Source organism: Fundulus heteroclitus, chromosome 16, assembly GCF_011125445.2.
Source record: "Fundulus heteroclitus isolate FHET01 chromosome 16, MU-UCD_Fhet_4.1, whole genome shotgun sequence".
In the NCBI taxonomy this organism is placed as follows: domain Eukaryota; kingdom Metazoa; phylum Chordata; class Actinopteri; order Cyprinodontiformes; family Fundulidae; genus Fundulus; species Fundulus heteroclitus.
The window spans coordinates 26,489,582-26,503,033 of NC_046376.1; the positions used below are offsets into that span (position 1 = coordinate 26,489,582).

At 42.1% G+C, this 13,452-nt stretch overlaps 1 protein-coding gene across 1 annotated transcript in view; it reads left to right on the forward strand.

Annotated features, from left to right (window-relative positions):
- The first annotated feature begins 344 nt into the window (after positions 1-344).
- Positions 345-13,452, forward strand: part of llgl1 (LLGL scribble cell polarity complex component 1) — a 58,772-nt gene continuing 45,664 nt past the window's right edge. The window contains exons 1-2 of the mRNA XM_012873099.3: positions 345-762; positions 5,123-5,220. Coding sequence (XP_012728553.2) covers positions 682-762; positions 5,123-5,220 — 179 coding nt within the window. The 5' untranslated portion in view covers positions 345-681. The remainder of the gene's footprint in view (positions 763-5,122; positions 5,221-13,452) is intronic.

Consider the following 13,452-nt stretch of genomic DNA (forward strand, 5'->3'; position numbering starts at 1 on the left):
GAGAAGAGGCCAAAAAGTTCCATGGGTACTCTCTGTTGCTACACTTTCAGTTAATATAAGGACATTTAAACACAACTGTAGATGATTCAAGTTACTTTTGTATATAAACTAGTGCATATATTAAATAAACCGGATTTAATTATTTATTTTATTTGACTGTTTATTAAACGAAGAGCATCAAGGTGTTGGGTTATTCTGATTTTAACTCTTATTGGCCACTGACCTGGTGTGTGTTGAGTTTTGTCGTTTTCAGCTCACCTTTCATTATCCGCGACACGTCTTGTAGCGCTGACGCCGAGCCGGCGCACTCCGTGTAGCACAGCGAGCGCTCCTCTCCCAAATTCTCGGGCGCGTGGGTGTTTCTGAGCGCTTTCCCGCAGATTCCTTTGCCGTCATTGGTTAAGAATGACGAGTTTCGTGTGAACCGGGGATTGGGAGGGGGGGCTGTGGTCAAACCCACAACGACCTAAACAGCCCCGGGAGGAGAGGAGAGGCTAGAGAAGAGTTGTCCTCGCAGCAGCTACAGCTGTAGCCCCGCGTTTAAAGCCTGCATGGGCTAGTCCGTTAGCTAGCTTAGCATCGCCGTTAACTCCGGGTCGCTTCCTCCGCGGTTCCCCCCCCGCCGCTCCCCCCCATCCGTCCCACCCGGTCTAGTCCGCTCTCCCACCGGCCGCCTCGAAGATGATGAAGTTCAGGTTTCGTCGGCAGGGCACGGACCCGCAGAGGGAGAAGATAAAACAGGAGCTCTTCGCTTTTAACAAGGTAAAGTAACGGGGCGAGGAGTGGAGGGGAGGGGAGGGGACGCGGGGCTGCAGCTCTCCGGCTGAACGCAACCAAAACCGGGCGTGTGTTTGATCAGAAACGGGGCTGCCGTTCAGGACAGACGGAGATCCGCCTGCAAGACCCTGAGCCCGGGCTGCTCGTCCGTGCGTGGCCGGCGGCGTGCAGCGATTCCCGCACACAGGGGACAGCGCTGCTGGTGATTGATGGGGCTGATTGCAGGCTGGACTCGGACGGGCTTTGTTGATGAGTGTTTGGGGAAGTGCGTGTGTGCGTGGGGGGGTTAATTTGGCCTCCCATCAAAGCGAATAGCAGAAACCATACAAAACTTTTTTTTTTTCTCTCCAACTAATATTGCTTTAACTAGCCATTTTTTAAAGTCACTCGTGGGGATTATATGAGATTAGAGAAGAGCAAGTAGTTCCAGTAGTTTGATCACGTCTTACTGATTTGATCTAAATGGCGACAGTCCCACCGGGCTGGAGCTGACTCTGCTTTGTGTGTTTGTGTCGATGACTTCACAAGAGGCACAAGGATCCCGTTGATCAGCAGCAGTTTGCCAACATTTGGTCATATGAAAGACCTTTGACAGATTTCCACGTAGATAGCGAGGCATTTGACTTGCAAGGGGGCTCCAGCCTTTTGTGTTCTGAGCCAGAGTTTCACTCTCATGTCCTCAAGCCATGGTGGAGACTCCTATCTAGAGACTACCTACCTAGCCAATCATTGGCTTCTGTGCAAATTCACCTCTCTTTAAATAAGCAAATGTTGTCTTTATCTCGTATCACTTTTTAAATAGTTGGACTTGCTAGTGTAGTGGAACAACATCTCTTACGTCTTTCCTCTGACTAGAATGAAGGCGCTTTTACAGGCAGGGGTGGGTTATTGCTTTTCTCAAAGGGCCACATAAGCAGCAGTCACTGTTGTCATGGGCCCGACCTTTTGCTAAGCACGTATGTTTGATGATAAACTGTAAAAAAAACAACAACAAATAACTAATGTGATCTTTGGGGGAATTTAAACGTCACCCGCCTTAATGATAACTTCAAACTTTTGTAACATAGCCCTCATTTGGTTCTCCGTCCATGTCCCTGCTCTTAAAATGTGCAATAGGAATATCTATCAACATATTTTTTTCTATTTAAAAAAATGGAATTGGCATGAATTTGTTCCAGTACTAAAATTACATTAAGGTTTGTTATTTCTTAAAAAAAAAAAAAAAAAAAAAAACACAAGATTCCCCCCTCATCTCAAATATTGAAAATGGTGGATTTACACTTTACCCTATAAAATACACTACAAAATATCTTTACCTAGTTGAAATTGATAAAGTATGAAATATCAAAGGGATTTCAACACCATGAGATGGGTAAAAACTAAATAAAACGGGAAACATTTGCAGTGTTTTTATTTTTAATAATAATAAAAAAAAAAGAACATTGAGTTGGGACAGAAATGCAGACTTAATAAGAGTGTGGAACAGAACAAAGAGGAAAACTGACTGACATATTCCGTATGTGACAAATTACATCTAAAGTAAGCTTTATTGGTTTAGCAGAACATTTAACATTTCGTAGTAGTGGTTTTGACCCGTTTACCAGGACTGTTTTAGATCCACACTAAGCAAGCCACATGTTCAATCAATAAAACTTTATTTATAGAGCGCTTCTCAAATAGTCAGGTGGGGCACAAGGTGCTTTACAGATGTTTAAAAAAAAAAAAAGAAGGAAAGACAGGCATAAAAACTACTAGAGACGCACATTAAAAAAAGAAGTAAACCTATAAAATACGAAAAATCAAAAGTAAGAGAAATCAAGCAATTATAGAGGGTAAAGAACAGCTCAAATGTGATCGTGAGCTTTTATTGGGATGAAAGTTAAAGAAAACATATAAAAGGGGGAGAAAAAAAAACAATTTAAGAGATGGTAAATAGCTATAAAAGACTGCCGCTACACCTGTGGTGTCCTGAGGAGCAGTTTGCAGTAGTCTTTTGTGTAATTGGTGTCCAGCGAGACGCTTTAATGATTGTTTTTTTTGGGGGCCCTGCTGCCTGACCGACAGAAACTTTGAACTGCACGCTGGTATCGGGAAGAGACGAGTTGAATCTGCCGTAGCCTTGAACTCTGGTTAGGTGAGACTGAAAACGCTCCGGAGAGGCTCCCTGTGCAAAACTTTCACGTGGTATTCTGTTTCTATTAAACGTTCTGAAATGGGTTTTAAATGCAAATCTATGACCACTGCCGTCTCACTCGGCAAGAGGAATCAGATAGAAATGCGGATTCAAGTTCACGATACTGTAACTCGATTTATCTCAGTGGCTGCGCTCGTTTCCTCACACGAAGATCACAAGCTGACCTTTAGAGGAGATGATATTTTTTTTAGGGAGATGTTTGCTGTCCAGAGGAGTCGTCACCTTTTTTGAAGAACGAGTTCTGTAGATCATTCAGGTCTCGATTGGTTCACCGTAGCATCTGATTGCCCAACAACACGCAGCGAATCATAACTGTTGTCGTTATAGTGCCTCACAGGCGACTCCTGCGCTCTCACCTTCTCCAGATTCAGTAGACGGCTGCAGACCTTCTCATTGGGATCCTAATAAGGTTTTTGGAAAACAATGCATCAGCCACTTTCACTTCCACATTAAGTACAAAGACTTCATAGTCAGCCCGTTGCATCAGATCCCCGTAAAATGCATCGAGATATGTGGTTGTAAAGCTTCCACAGGCTGTAAAGGCCTGGTGTGGCTTTTTCATGGAGGAGACCACCCTTATGTGCACATTTATTAAACTTCTTTATGTTTCGATTTGCAAAAACTCTTTATCACCTGGATTTCTCTTTACCCTCATTAAGCATCAGAGCATCATTATATTGCTGTGCGTGAAATCCCAAAGGTTACCAACACCCTGTCTGAGCATCAGCTGAGGAGAAAAGGTTCAGAGCGGCGCTTTCTCACAACACCCGGCTAATCTTTCGGTCCTTTAGGAAAGCTGATGTTTGCAGAATGCTCAGTGGCCATGGGGCCTGTTTAGGCAAACGGACGTCTTTGCCACGCCCCGAGAGCGCATCCATCCACGTCTCTGCCAAGACGTCCAGGCTGATCACCGTGGCAGTTTGGATCATCATCAGTCACCATCATTTATTTTATATCAAAATCCTGAGTATTTAAGACGCTAACTTGCTTGAGTTTGATAAGATGAGATAAGATAGGCTTTATTGATCTCACATTGGAGAAATTCACATGTCACATATGCTCAGTAATCAGAAGAAGGTGCCAAAAGTAGGACAAGGTGCATCAGGTATATACAGCGTGTCCTCGTTTATACAGTGGATCAAAAAGAAGCATTTGCATTGATTGGCACCCTAAATAAGCCCGTACGTGCAGAGCTAAACGCGGCAACGTCGCTTTAATGTTATTCCGAGATCTGTTTAGCGCAGCTGGCCGAAGATGGTGGAACTTCTGCCTCCATTGTTTGCCGCAGCAAGACGCAGCGATGAGCTGATTACTCTGTTAATCCGGCTGTTCAGAGCTCCGCTTGCTGTATTTTCTTTTTCTCTCCCAGGTTAGATCTTCATGTCACTGAGAGCTTCTCTGTACTTTTCCAGATATCCTTACTGTCCCCCCCTCCCTTCCCCATCCTAATTATCAGATGCATTCCTGCATCCTATCGGACTCTAATGAGTGTCTGTGCATCCTGTTCTGTTGGTCTAAACAAGACGTCTGCAGAGGCACCCACTAAGTAAACGCCTCTGACGGGGGATTGTGCGCGGGTGGGCGGTGAGGTGCCTCAGGGCCGCGTACAGTCGGCTCGTCTGAATGCCGCATGGCGCTTAAAGTCCTCGGACCTGTTTGCTGTGGTGGAGCGGCGCGCTTGCGTTGCTGCTCGGTACCAGCTGCTGCCACCGTCACAGAGGCGGTCCGTTTGCTTTGATCTGGCTCTGTCTCAAAGGCAGAAGAACCAGGAGAAGTCCCTTCACTAAACTCTGTTCTCTTTCTCTGTGCAGACCGGAATGCATTCCCAGCTGTCTGTCATTTTCGTGCCACGGGTAGAGGGGTGTGTGTGCGTGAATTGATGTTAATCCCAGTTAACAAGGTCTGCGGAGCATGGCAATAAAGCGTCAGGCCTGCCATTCAGTGGCCTTTTTAAAAAGTTCCTCTCTGACTTTATTAAAGGGGTCCTCCCTTTTAGACGCCTCGCTAAATAAACAGTCTGACTGGGGAAAAAAAAGCTGGCTGCATTTTGGGTGAAAAATGGGCTAATGAAGTGCATTGTCTTTGTTTCTTGTGTCATCTGGTAAACTTGTGTCATTTTTTTCCCCCTCCCTCTTGTCTTCTTCCTCCCAGACTGTGGAGCATGGGTTCCCCCATCAGCCCAGCGCCCTGGCCTTTGACCCCAGGCTGCAGCTGATGGCCATCGGCACAAAGTCAGGAGCCATTAAAATGTATCCTTTATCGCTGTTGAGCTTCTGTTTGCAACTTTACTGCTGTGGTTGTCATCACTCCTCAGCTAGAAGCTGCCGAGGTGCAAAAGTCTTCAGCTAAAAGTCTTCAGCCTACGTTTCGCCACGGTGAAATAAACATATTTCATGTAGTAGACCATCACGGTGCAGGGCATCTTTGTATCAAAATTTTGACTCTTTTTAGTCATGTCTCTTCAGGCTTCGCACATCTAGAGACGAAAATGTTTGTCCGTTTCTCTTTGCTAGTTAGTGGACACGTGTCAACGCCACGTTTCTCTTTCCAACGTTGAAAACTGGATCTATGTCTGGGCTTTCGTCTGAACCATCCCGTTGTTGGTCTGCTGGATGTTTTGGGTTGTTGGTCTGCTACAGTGTGCATCTCCACCAGCTTCTCTCTCCAGGACCACCATGTAATTATCTGCCTCTGTCAAGCCGTTAGCTCAAATTAGCTTCCTACAGCACGATGCTACCGGCACCACGTCTGACTGTGGAGTGTTTTGATTACTCCACACATGCGCCGAAAGGTTTCATCTGACTACAGCTGCTTTCTTTTTCTTCCTACATTGCTATATAGCATGTCTTCTGCAGTTGCGCCTTTGTTCTGTAATGTATTTTGCCTCTGAATACAGAGGAATGTCAGACTTTTCCGGTTCATATGGTCATAATGAGATTTAAAGGGTATAAATACTTCTGTAACGCAAGTAATAATCAGAATCCTTTAAGGCAAATTTATTTATATAGCACAATTCAGTACAAAGACAATGCAAAGTGCTTTACATGATTAAAATATAGCAAAATAAAACAGAATAAGAGCAAGTAGGAATAAAATATAGATAGAAAATAGAACAAAAAAGTGGTGATTCAGTTAACTAGGACAGTTGAAGGCAATTTTAAACAAATGTGTTTTTAATCTTGATTTAAAAGAACTCAGGCTTTCCGCACTTTTACAGTTTTCTGGAAGTTTGTTCCAGATAATTTGAGCATAGGAACTAAATGCTGCTTCTCCATGTTTGGTTCTGGTTCTAGGTATTCTGGTTTTAGGTATCCACGCCTGCTATCTATCTTAGCACTTGTCAACTTATAAAGTACCAGATGCTGTAAGAGGAATTATATTTTAGGGCATACCATCCAGGATGGTTAAGCCTCTCAGGCCTGAAACCATAAACAGAACCCCTGGGCAGAGTACGGAAACTGGTTTCCTTCCTTTGCTGTCAGCTTGCATCTCTCTAACAGCCTCTCTCGTATCTCTACATCAGCTCCGCAATGCAGCTCCAAACCTTCAGCTGTAAGATTCGAGCACGACGAGATGTCCCGCTTCTTCTGATTTCATGCGACCGAGTGCAAGGTCTAGTGCTAACCTATTGAGCTATAAGATGTTTTCTTTATTCATCCTCTTAGTTGAGGCAATGCTGCTCTGGGCTGGATGGATACTTCCTTGCTTTTTTTTTTGTTTGTTTTAACTGTGAGGAAATGCTGATCAGCTGTGATTGTAGAAGAGCCGTTTTAATAACATCGGCCTGGTGGAGTGCTGAGCTGTGTGGGATTCTTTGTGGCGAAGTTGCACTGTCTGCACCACTAAGGTGGCTAGGAGAGGACTGATCTGTCACTTTTTATTTATTTATTTATTTATTTTGTAACCAAAGTTGTTGGTAATACTTGTATTTCCAAGTCACTCATATTTAATAAAATCAATAGCATGGCAGTGGTTAGCATGATTGTCCTTTGTTTTGATACGACTCATTGATAATCCGGCTCAGGACAAAAGTGGAATTCAGTTTCAGTGTTTCCCAAGTTTTAACATGTTTAGAAAAATGAAAGTGTGAAAAATATTTATATTTCTGGACTTTCCTAGTTTTCTCTCCCATGGTCTAAATGTTGTGCCCTTCATTTCTCCCTTGTCCTCTCCAGCCTTAATTGTCCTTTTATTCCTTCCTTTCTTTCTTGTGCCCTTATTTCTTTCCTCCTTGTGTTTTTCATTCCTTCCTGCTGTTCGCCCATCCTTGGATCCATTTTTAAAGCCTGTCTGCTGTATAAGCATCTGCCGTAAATTCATGGTTAACTTTTATATTTTGAAACTGAAAAAAACCCAAAAACATTTTGACAAAAGGTAATGGTAATGTTAGGATGGAGATTTCTTCACAAAAGCAGTTCCTTGATGTGCTTTCATCAGGAATATCCTTCCAGCAGCTCTGGCACCGGCTACTGATCTGTCTGAAGCAGACAGGATAAGTGGGAGCACTGAGGCAAGCTGCACTGGGGGGAAAAAAGCATCGGTTTGGCTTGTTGAATGCGTCGCAGCAAAACTATAATTTGGCCCAGGGTTTGTTATGTCAGAAATGCTCACAACTCTGACGCTCATGCACTTTGTGCACTTGGTGTTTTGTTTTTTTTCCCCCCCTACTTGTTATCTTTGCTGCAGCCAACCCTGTCAGGGTTTCAGTGACACTTCCAGGGCGACTTCTGATGTTCTGCTGTGGTTTTGTGGAAGGATTTGTTTACTGCTCAAACGGGGCCCTCTCTGATTATTGCACATGATTGCAGGATGATCCTACCGGATAAAACCCTTGAATGTCTTGAGGGTTTACCGTTTTTGTTTGTTTTGTTTGTTTTGGCATGAACTATATTTGCATGTTGGACATTTGTCTTGGGTGTCGGTGAACATTTGACAGGGAGAGTAGAGCAGGAGACCATGATCGATCGGAACAAACACGCAAATGTTTTCATCCACATCTTGCATTCATAGCGGGCTGTTTATGGATCTACAGTCAGCATGTCCATGTTTATCCGTGTGTGAAAGGAGGGTGCAGCCTACGCTTGCAGATGCATTAGAGAGGAGAATTGACTCTTTGAGGCGCAGCTTTAAGAGAGGAGAGAGAGAGGGAGGCTGGTGGTACCAGGCTCTGGCACCCCAGAGACAGATGGAGATAAACAGAGGCAGTAAAGACGGGGGAGGAGGAAGGAGAAATGGCTCCACTGTAAAGCTACACCTATGTTAAATGAATGCCATAAAACACAATGCTGATCCCTCACCACGTCTCTAATGAGGTTTCAGCTTGTTTGGCAAGAATCTTGTCATCCACAGAACCTGACCATTTACAGAAAGGACCTTTTACTACCCATTGGAGACACTATAGACTATGGTGGTATGACTGTTCTGAAAATAACTGAGTCATTGCAGACTGATGGGAATGCTGTACATATACTTTGTGTAAAGCTTTAGATAATCTGCGTACAAATAACGTTGGGAAAACAGTCAATCGAATGGACAAAAAGTCACTGTTTAACTTGTGTGGTAACATGCAATAAAACATAAATAATTACCTGAATATAAATGTTTAAATATTAAACCAATGATTGCATCAAAAATCTTTAAAGTGTGCATTTATGTTAAAAGCTTCCAGAAGGATTTAAATTGTTATTTTGATTTATTTCTTATACCAGTCTGTGGGCGGGGCTAACAGCGCTAACCTTGCCTGCAAGCTGAATCCTCGCAGTATTATTTGTTCATAACATAAACGAGAATCCACCTAGTCCCGCTAGGCTCAACCATTTGGGACCGAACCTAAACGAATCGGCCCAATGGCGTAGCAGTATTACAGGGTCCTCACCAGGATTTGATGCAGTGGAGCATTGCATCGTGCAGCTCGAGTGCGGCGCCCAGACAGAAGCCCGTCACTGGGCTGCTTCAAGCTAATAACAGCTAGCGTTGGCTTTTGTTGTCCGGGAGGTTTACAACTTCACTGATGCGCGTTCAAGAGCTTTACTGACCTTTTTATATGTTGCTCTCAAGCACCCGTATCTTACTGTTAGCTTAGCACGTAGCACTGTAACAGTATTGTTTCAGTGTAATTTATTTATTTTTTTGACAAATGCACTCTCGAGAACCCTGTATTATGGTTTAAGGCGGGACATACCAGTTGTGACGAAAGGAGGAGACGCCGAATCCTCTACCGAACCAACATAAACATGGCAGTGCAGGAGGACGCACGCGTAGCTGCTGCTATCTCATCTGTTTTGTCAGAACCCCCGAGTGTCACCATCCAAATAAGCACGCCTTGACCAGCAGAACTTGTGGTTGCTGCTTTCAACATTTTCATTTGATGCCATGATTGGCTTAAACAAACCTTTGGTAGGCGGGTACTATGTGTCTCTTCGCCCAATCAGCTTGGAAAGTTCTGCTGAAAGTCCCTCCTTTCCCCTGAATGGGTTTGACTAGAGCAGTCCCACATTGGTAATGTGCAACACATTATCAATGTGGCCGGAGAATGACAACACTACCAACAAGATGATTGACCTGCAGTTGAATCGCTGTGCAGGCCACCCAAACCAAAGGTTATGGTCCACGGTGATAGTTGAAATCATTTCCTGGTTGAATGTAGCATAGGAGATGCTACAAATTCTCGAGTGAAAGTCTGGTTGCCTCCGATTTAAGCCAGTTTGCTGTAGCATGGGAAATCTTAAACGATTTAAAAACTAATTAAACCATTATGTAAAATCTAGCATAACTTCCATTGTAAATCTGATTTAAGTGACTTTTAAATGTTTTTATTTCAATTATTGGCACATTTAATCAAATCAGATATTTAGCAGACAAAACGTTGACTTGTAAAAAAAGTTATTTTATTTTTTAATAAGATAATATAATCTACGTGAAGTGCAACATAAAGGATAGATCATACAATGACCAAAACCGGTAAAATGTAGAAATGTTTGCCAAGGTTTTGAGAACGATTCTCTTTTTGATGTCTGAACAAAGGATGTGTGAGCACAGAAAGAGAGATTAATACAAGCTATACGCTACACATAAAAGTACAATGTTGTGGTTATAAAAACTGAGGCTTTTATACCTGACAACAGCATTGTTCTGCTTTGATGCACCACCAATGATGCATCTAGAGCGAATAAATCAAGCAGTAGCTCTACTTTGGGTTTCTGCGTTTTCTTTTCATAGATAAAACACTTTCAGTCACTTGCTGAAATGCTTGGTGTTGGCAAGATGTGAAGAGTCGGTACCAGCCAGTTGTTACCAAACCCCTGCTCACTGGAGCTTTAAGTAGCCCATTGTGCTCTCTGTAATTAGCCCCATGGAGCTACTGTCTAGGAGGTTGATGGGTGGTTGCATAGCATGCTGTTGTGGTGAAAGCTGTAATTTTCAGAGATTGTGCAGGTGAAGATGGATCCAGGATTGCTACATAGTCTTAAAAAGTCTCGATGAGGTCTAGAAAGGGATGAAAAGAGGAGAATTGGGTTTGAAATAATCTTTGATTTTTTTTTCCAAGCTTTTAAAAATGTCTACTGTCTAAAGGACATAAGTCTAATAAGACCATTTTCCAAAAACGTTATGCATTGCTATGCTTTGTCGCTTATTTGTCGCTTATTTGAGGATTTCATTAATTTAGTCATCAGTATGTTGTTTTTTAACTTACTGTGCACACTTATCCAAAACGTCATTTGGTCAAGTTCACTGTGTGGTGCTGACAACTTAAGATTCAGGTTAATCTAGACCTGTTCTTAAACTGGGTCTAAAACGTAACACTAAAGCTTTTATTCTCTGGAATATTTGGTATAAATATTGAAAAACTGTATAGAACTCTATAAAATACTTCATTCTTTATTTAACAAGTCTGAGCGTTCAGTTAGAAATAGAGCAAATCCAGCTTGATCTAAATGGCACAAAACCAGTGAAACCGCTCTCTAAAAAATGAAACCTGACTATATTTGTAGCTTATTCAAGTATTTTTAAATGTCCAGAATGTTATGAAAATGGTTGAAGAGGCATTTGGGTCTGGAAAAGTATGAGAGTTCGTAATGAGTAGGAACCTTAAAGATCTTAAGTGTGACGTTATCTTAACATTCAAGGCTGCAATGATTTCCAAACTTAGAGGTTTTGCTGGGAAGTTATCAAAGTAAATATGACCTGTTGATGTTCTCAATTTTAAGAGGTTGCAGTTGCAAATATTTTGGCCTCTGTTAGCATTTAAATAAAGGAATTTATTTGAATTTATGTTTAGGAATTATTCTCTTGTTCCCAACACTTATCTATTGATCACTTTTACATTCACTTCAGGAATTACTTAAAATTGATTTTGTGTTATTCAGTTATTGAAAAACAAAATGGACTATAGAAAACCATTTCAATTTCCAGACTGTATTCCCTCTCATTTTATCTAACATCCCTCGAGCAGTTTACCCGTCCAACCGTTCTTCTGTCACCACCCAATTTATCTATCCATCCATGCATCCGTCTGTTCATCCTTCCTTGCGCTCTTCTAGGGAAGAGGGATAAAATCACTGTTTTGATTTGAGATGTGGACGTTGATGAATCTGAATTGGTTAACGTCAAAACATTATCTCAACATCAATTAAGCGAATGAGTGCGGCACCCGGACAGTTTTTATGGTGAACGTGAAACATAAACATGGGTGAATGGGCTGAGCAAAAAAAAAAAAGCATCTGGCACAAGCACGCTAAAACAAGGAGAAAATTGCCTGCTGTCCTAAAAGACCAGATGGCCCACGAGCAACTGGTGTCAAAGCTAGCTTAGAACAGGGGAAGCTGGTGACAAAGTTCCCTGCAGGTTTTACTGTGAAGGATTTTAGACCGTTGTGGTTGTTGAGAAGCAGGGGTTAAGGACAGATATCCCGCACAATACCAGACTAAAGCAACATGAAAGGTTCACTAAAAGCGGGCAAGACTGATCGAACGTGCCATTACCAATACTTCTGTCACTATAACTGTACATTGTCTGATGTGGGCGGTCAACGTGTTGTTTGCTCCAAACTAAGGCAGGGAGTCAGACCCACAGGTGCAAATATGAATGAGCTGTATCAGAGGGATGCCTGTTTTTATGGGGTAAGATAACTGTCAATATAAATGTATGTGTAGTCTGGATTTGTAAATGTAAGTCAATAAACATGAATAAGTTTAATATTTGTATTTGTTCCTTGTGAACTCATACGCATGTGTGACAGCAGATGTTTTGTCTGTGAGAATACAAGATTAGAAGTTACAACTTTGCAACGAGCACGGATCAGAAATTTACGAGTACGAATCTTCAACCCCTGATGAAGCTGTTACCCACCCTCCGGTTGGTGGCAGTGGTGCACCTGAAAGTTGTTCAACAACCTCTATTAAATGAGAAGAGGAAAAAGACAGAGAAAACAGAACTTGTAAAAATGTAAGTCAACATGAAATTTATTCATGTTGACTTACATTTACAAATTCAGACACCTATGGACGTTTATATTGACAGAACTATGGGGTAAGAGAACTATTAGATGAGTCAATCGTATTGACTTATTTCCTACGTTCCAGATGCTGCAATCTTTCATATTATTTTTTATTTATTTAAAAAACAAAAGTTTGATCTGCAGCCTTAATGACTTTATCGACTGCCCATTACTAAGGGGTGGACCTGTTTCGGTTGAATTTGCATGTTATCTAAGCCATTACAAGGCCTTTGTTAGTCAGCAGTAAAAAACTTGGTACTGCACATTACTCCAGACTTTTTGAATTGAGAAAACTTCCTGGAGAGGAAGCGAAACGTCTTCAACTACAGAAAAATAGTCCAGTTGGTTTGTTTTTTTTTTTTTTTTTTTGGAATTAAAAAACAAACCAAAAAAAACTTTAATGTGTTCATGTCAGGTTGTCCTTTGAAGCTAAAGTGTTTAAACTCCAGAACAAGGTCGATCCCCACTACTGCTTATTATCTCGTGCTATAAACAGCAGACAGCGAAGATATTTATTGTCACTTTGTTGGCAAAGTGCATCAAGCTTTACTCTGCTGGTGCTTGTATGATTTATTTATTTATTTTTTGACAGCCACAGATACTTTGTCCCAAGCAGAGTTTCTACAGGCAAACCTTAATATGCTCCTGCAAACAGCGTTTTAAGCGATTATTAACCAGTTTAAGAAAACTATCATTTCAATGCTTCTTGTCAAACAGACACTGACTTATAGCTGCAGTCTTTAATAAACTCATGTTTTCCATGTGGTGGCTTTAGCTAAAGTGCTAGGCTAGCGTTAGAATATTTAGCATTGTTGGATTTCAGAAGGTCCTACCTACACGTAGTAGTTTGCTAATGATGTATAATTTAATGATCATTGCGTCAGCTGCAAGCCAGCAGCGGTTATCTGTGCACAGCGAGCAAAGCGGGTCACATGACACCAGGCAGAGCGGGAGCTGCAACAACAAGTACAGTCTCTCCTTCAGG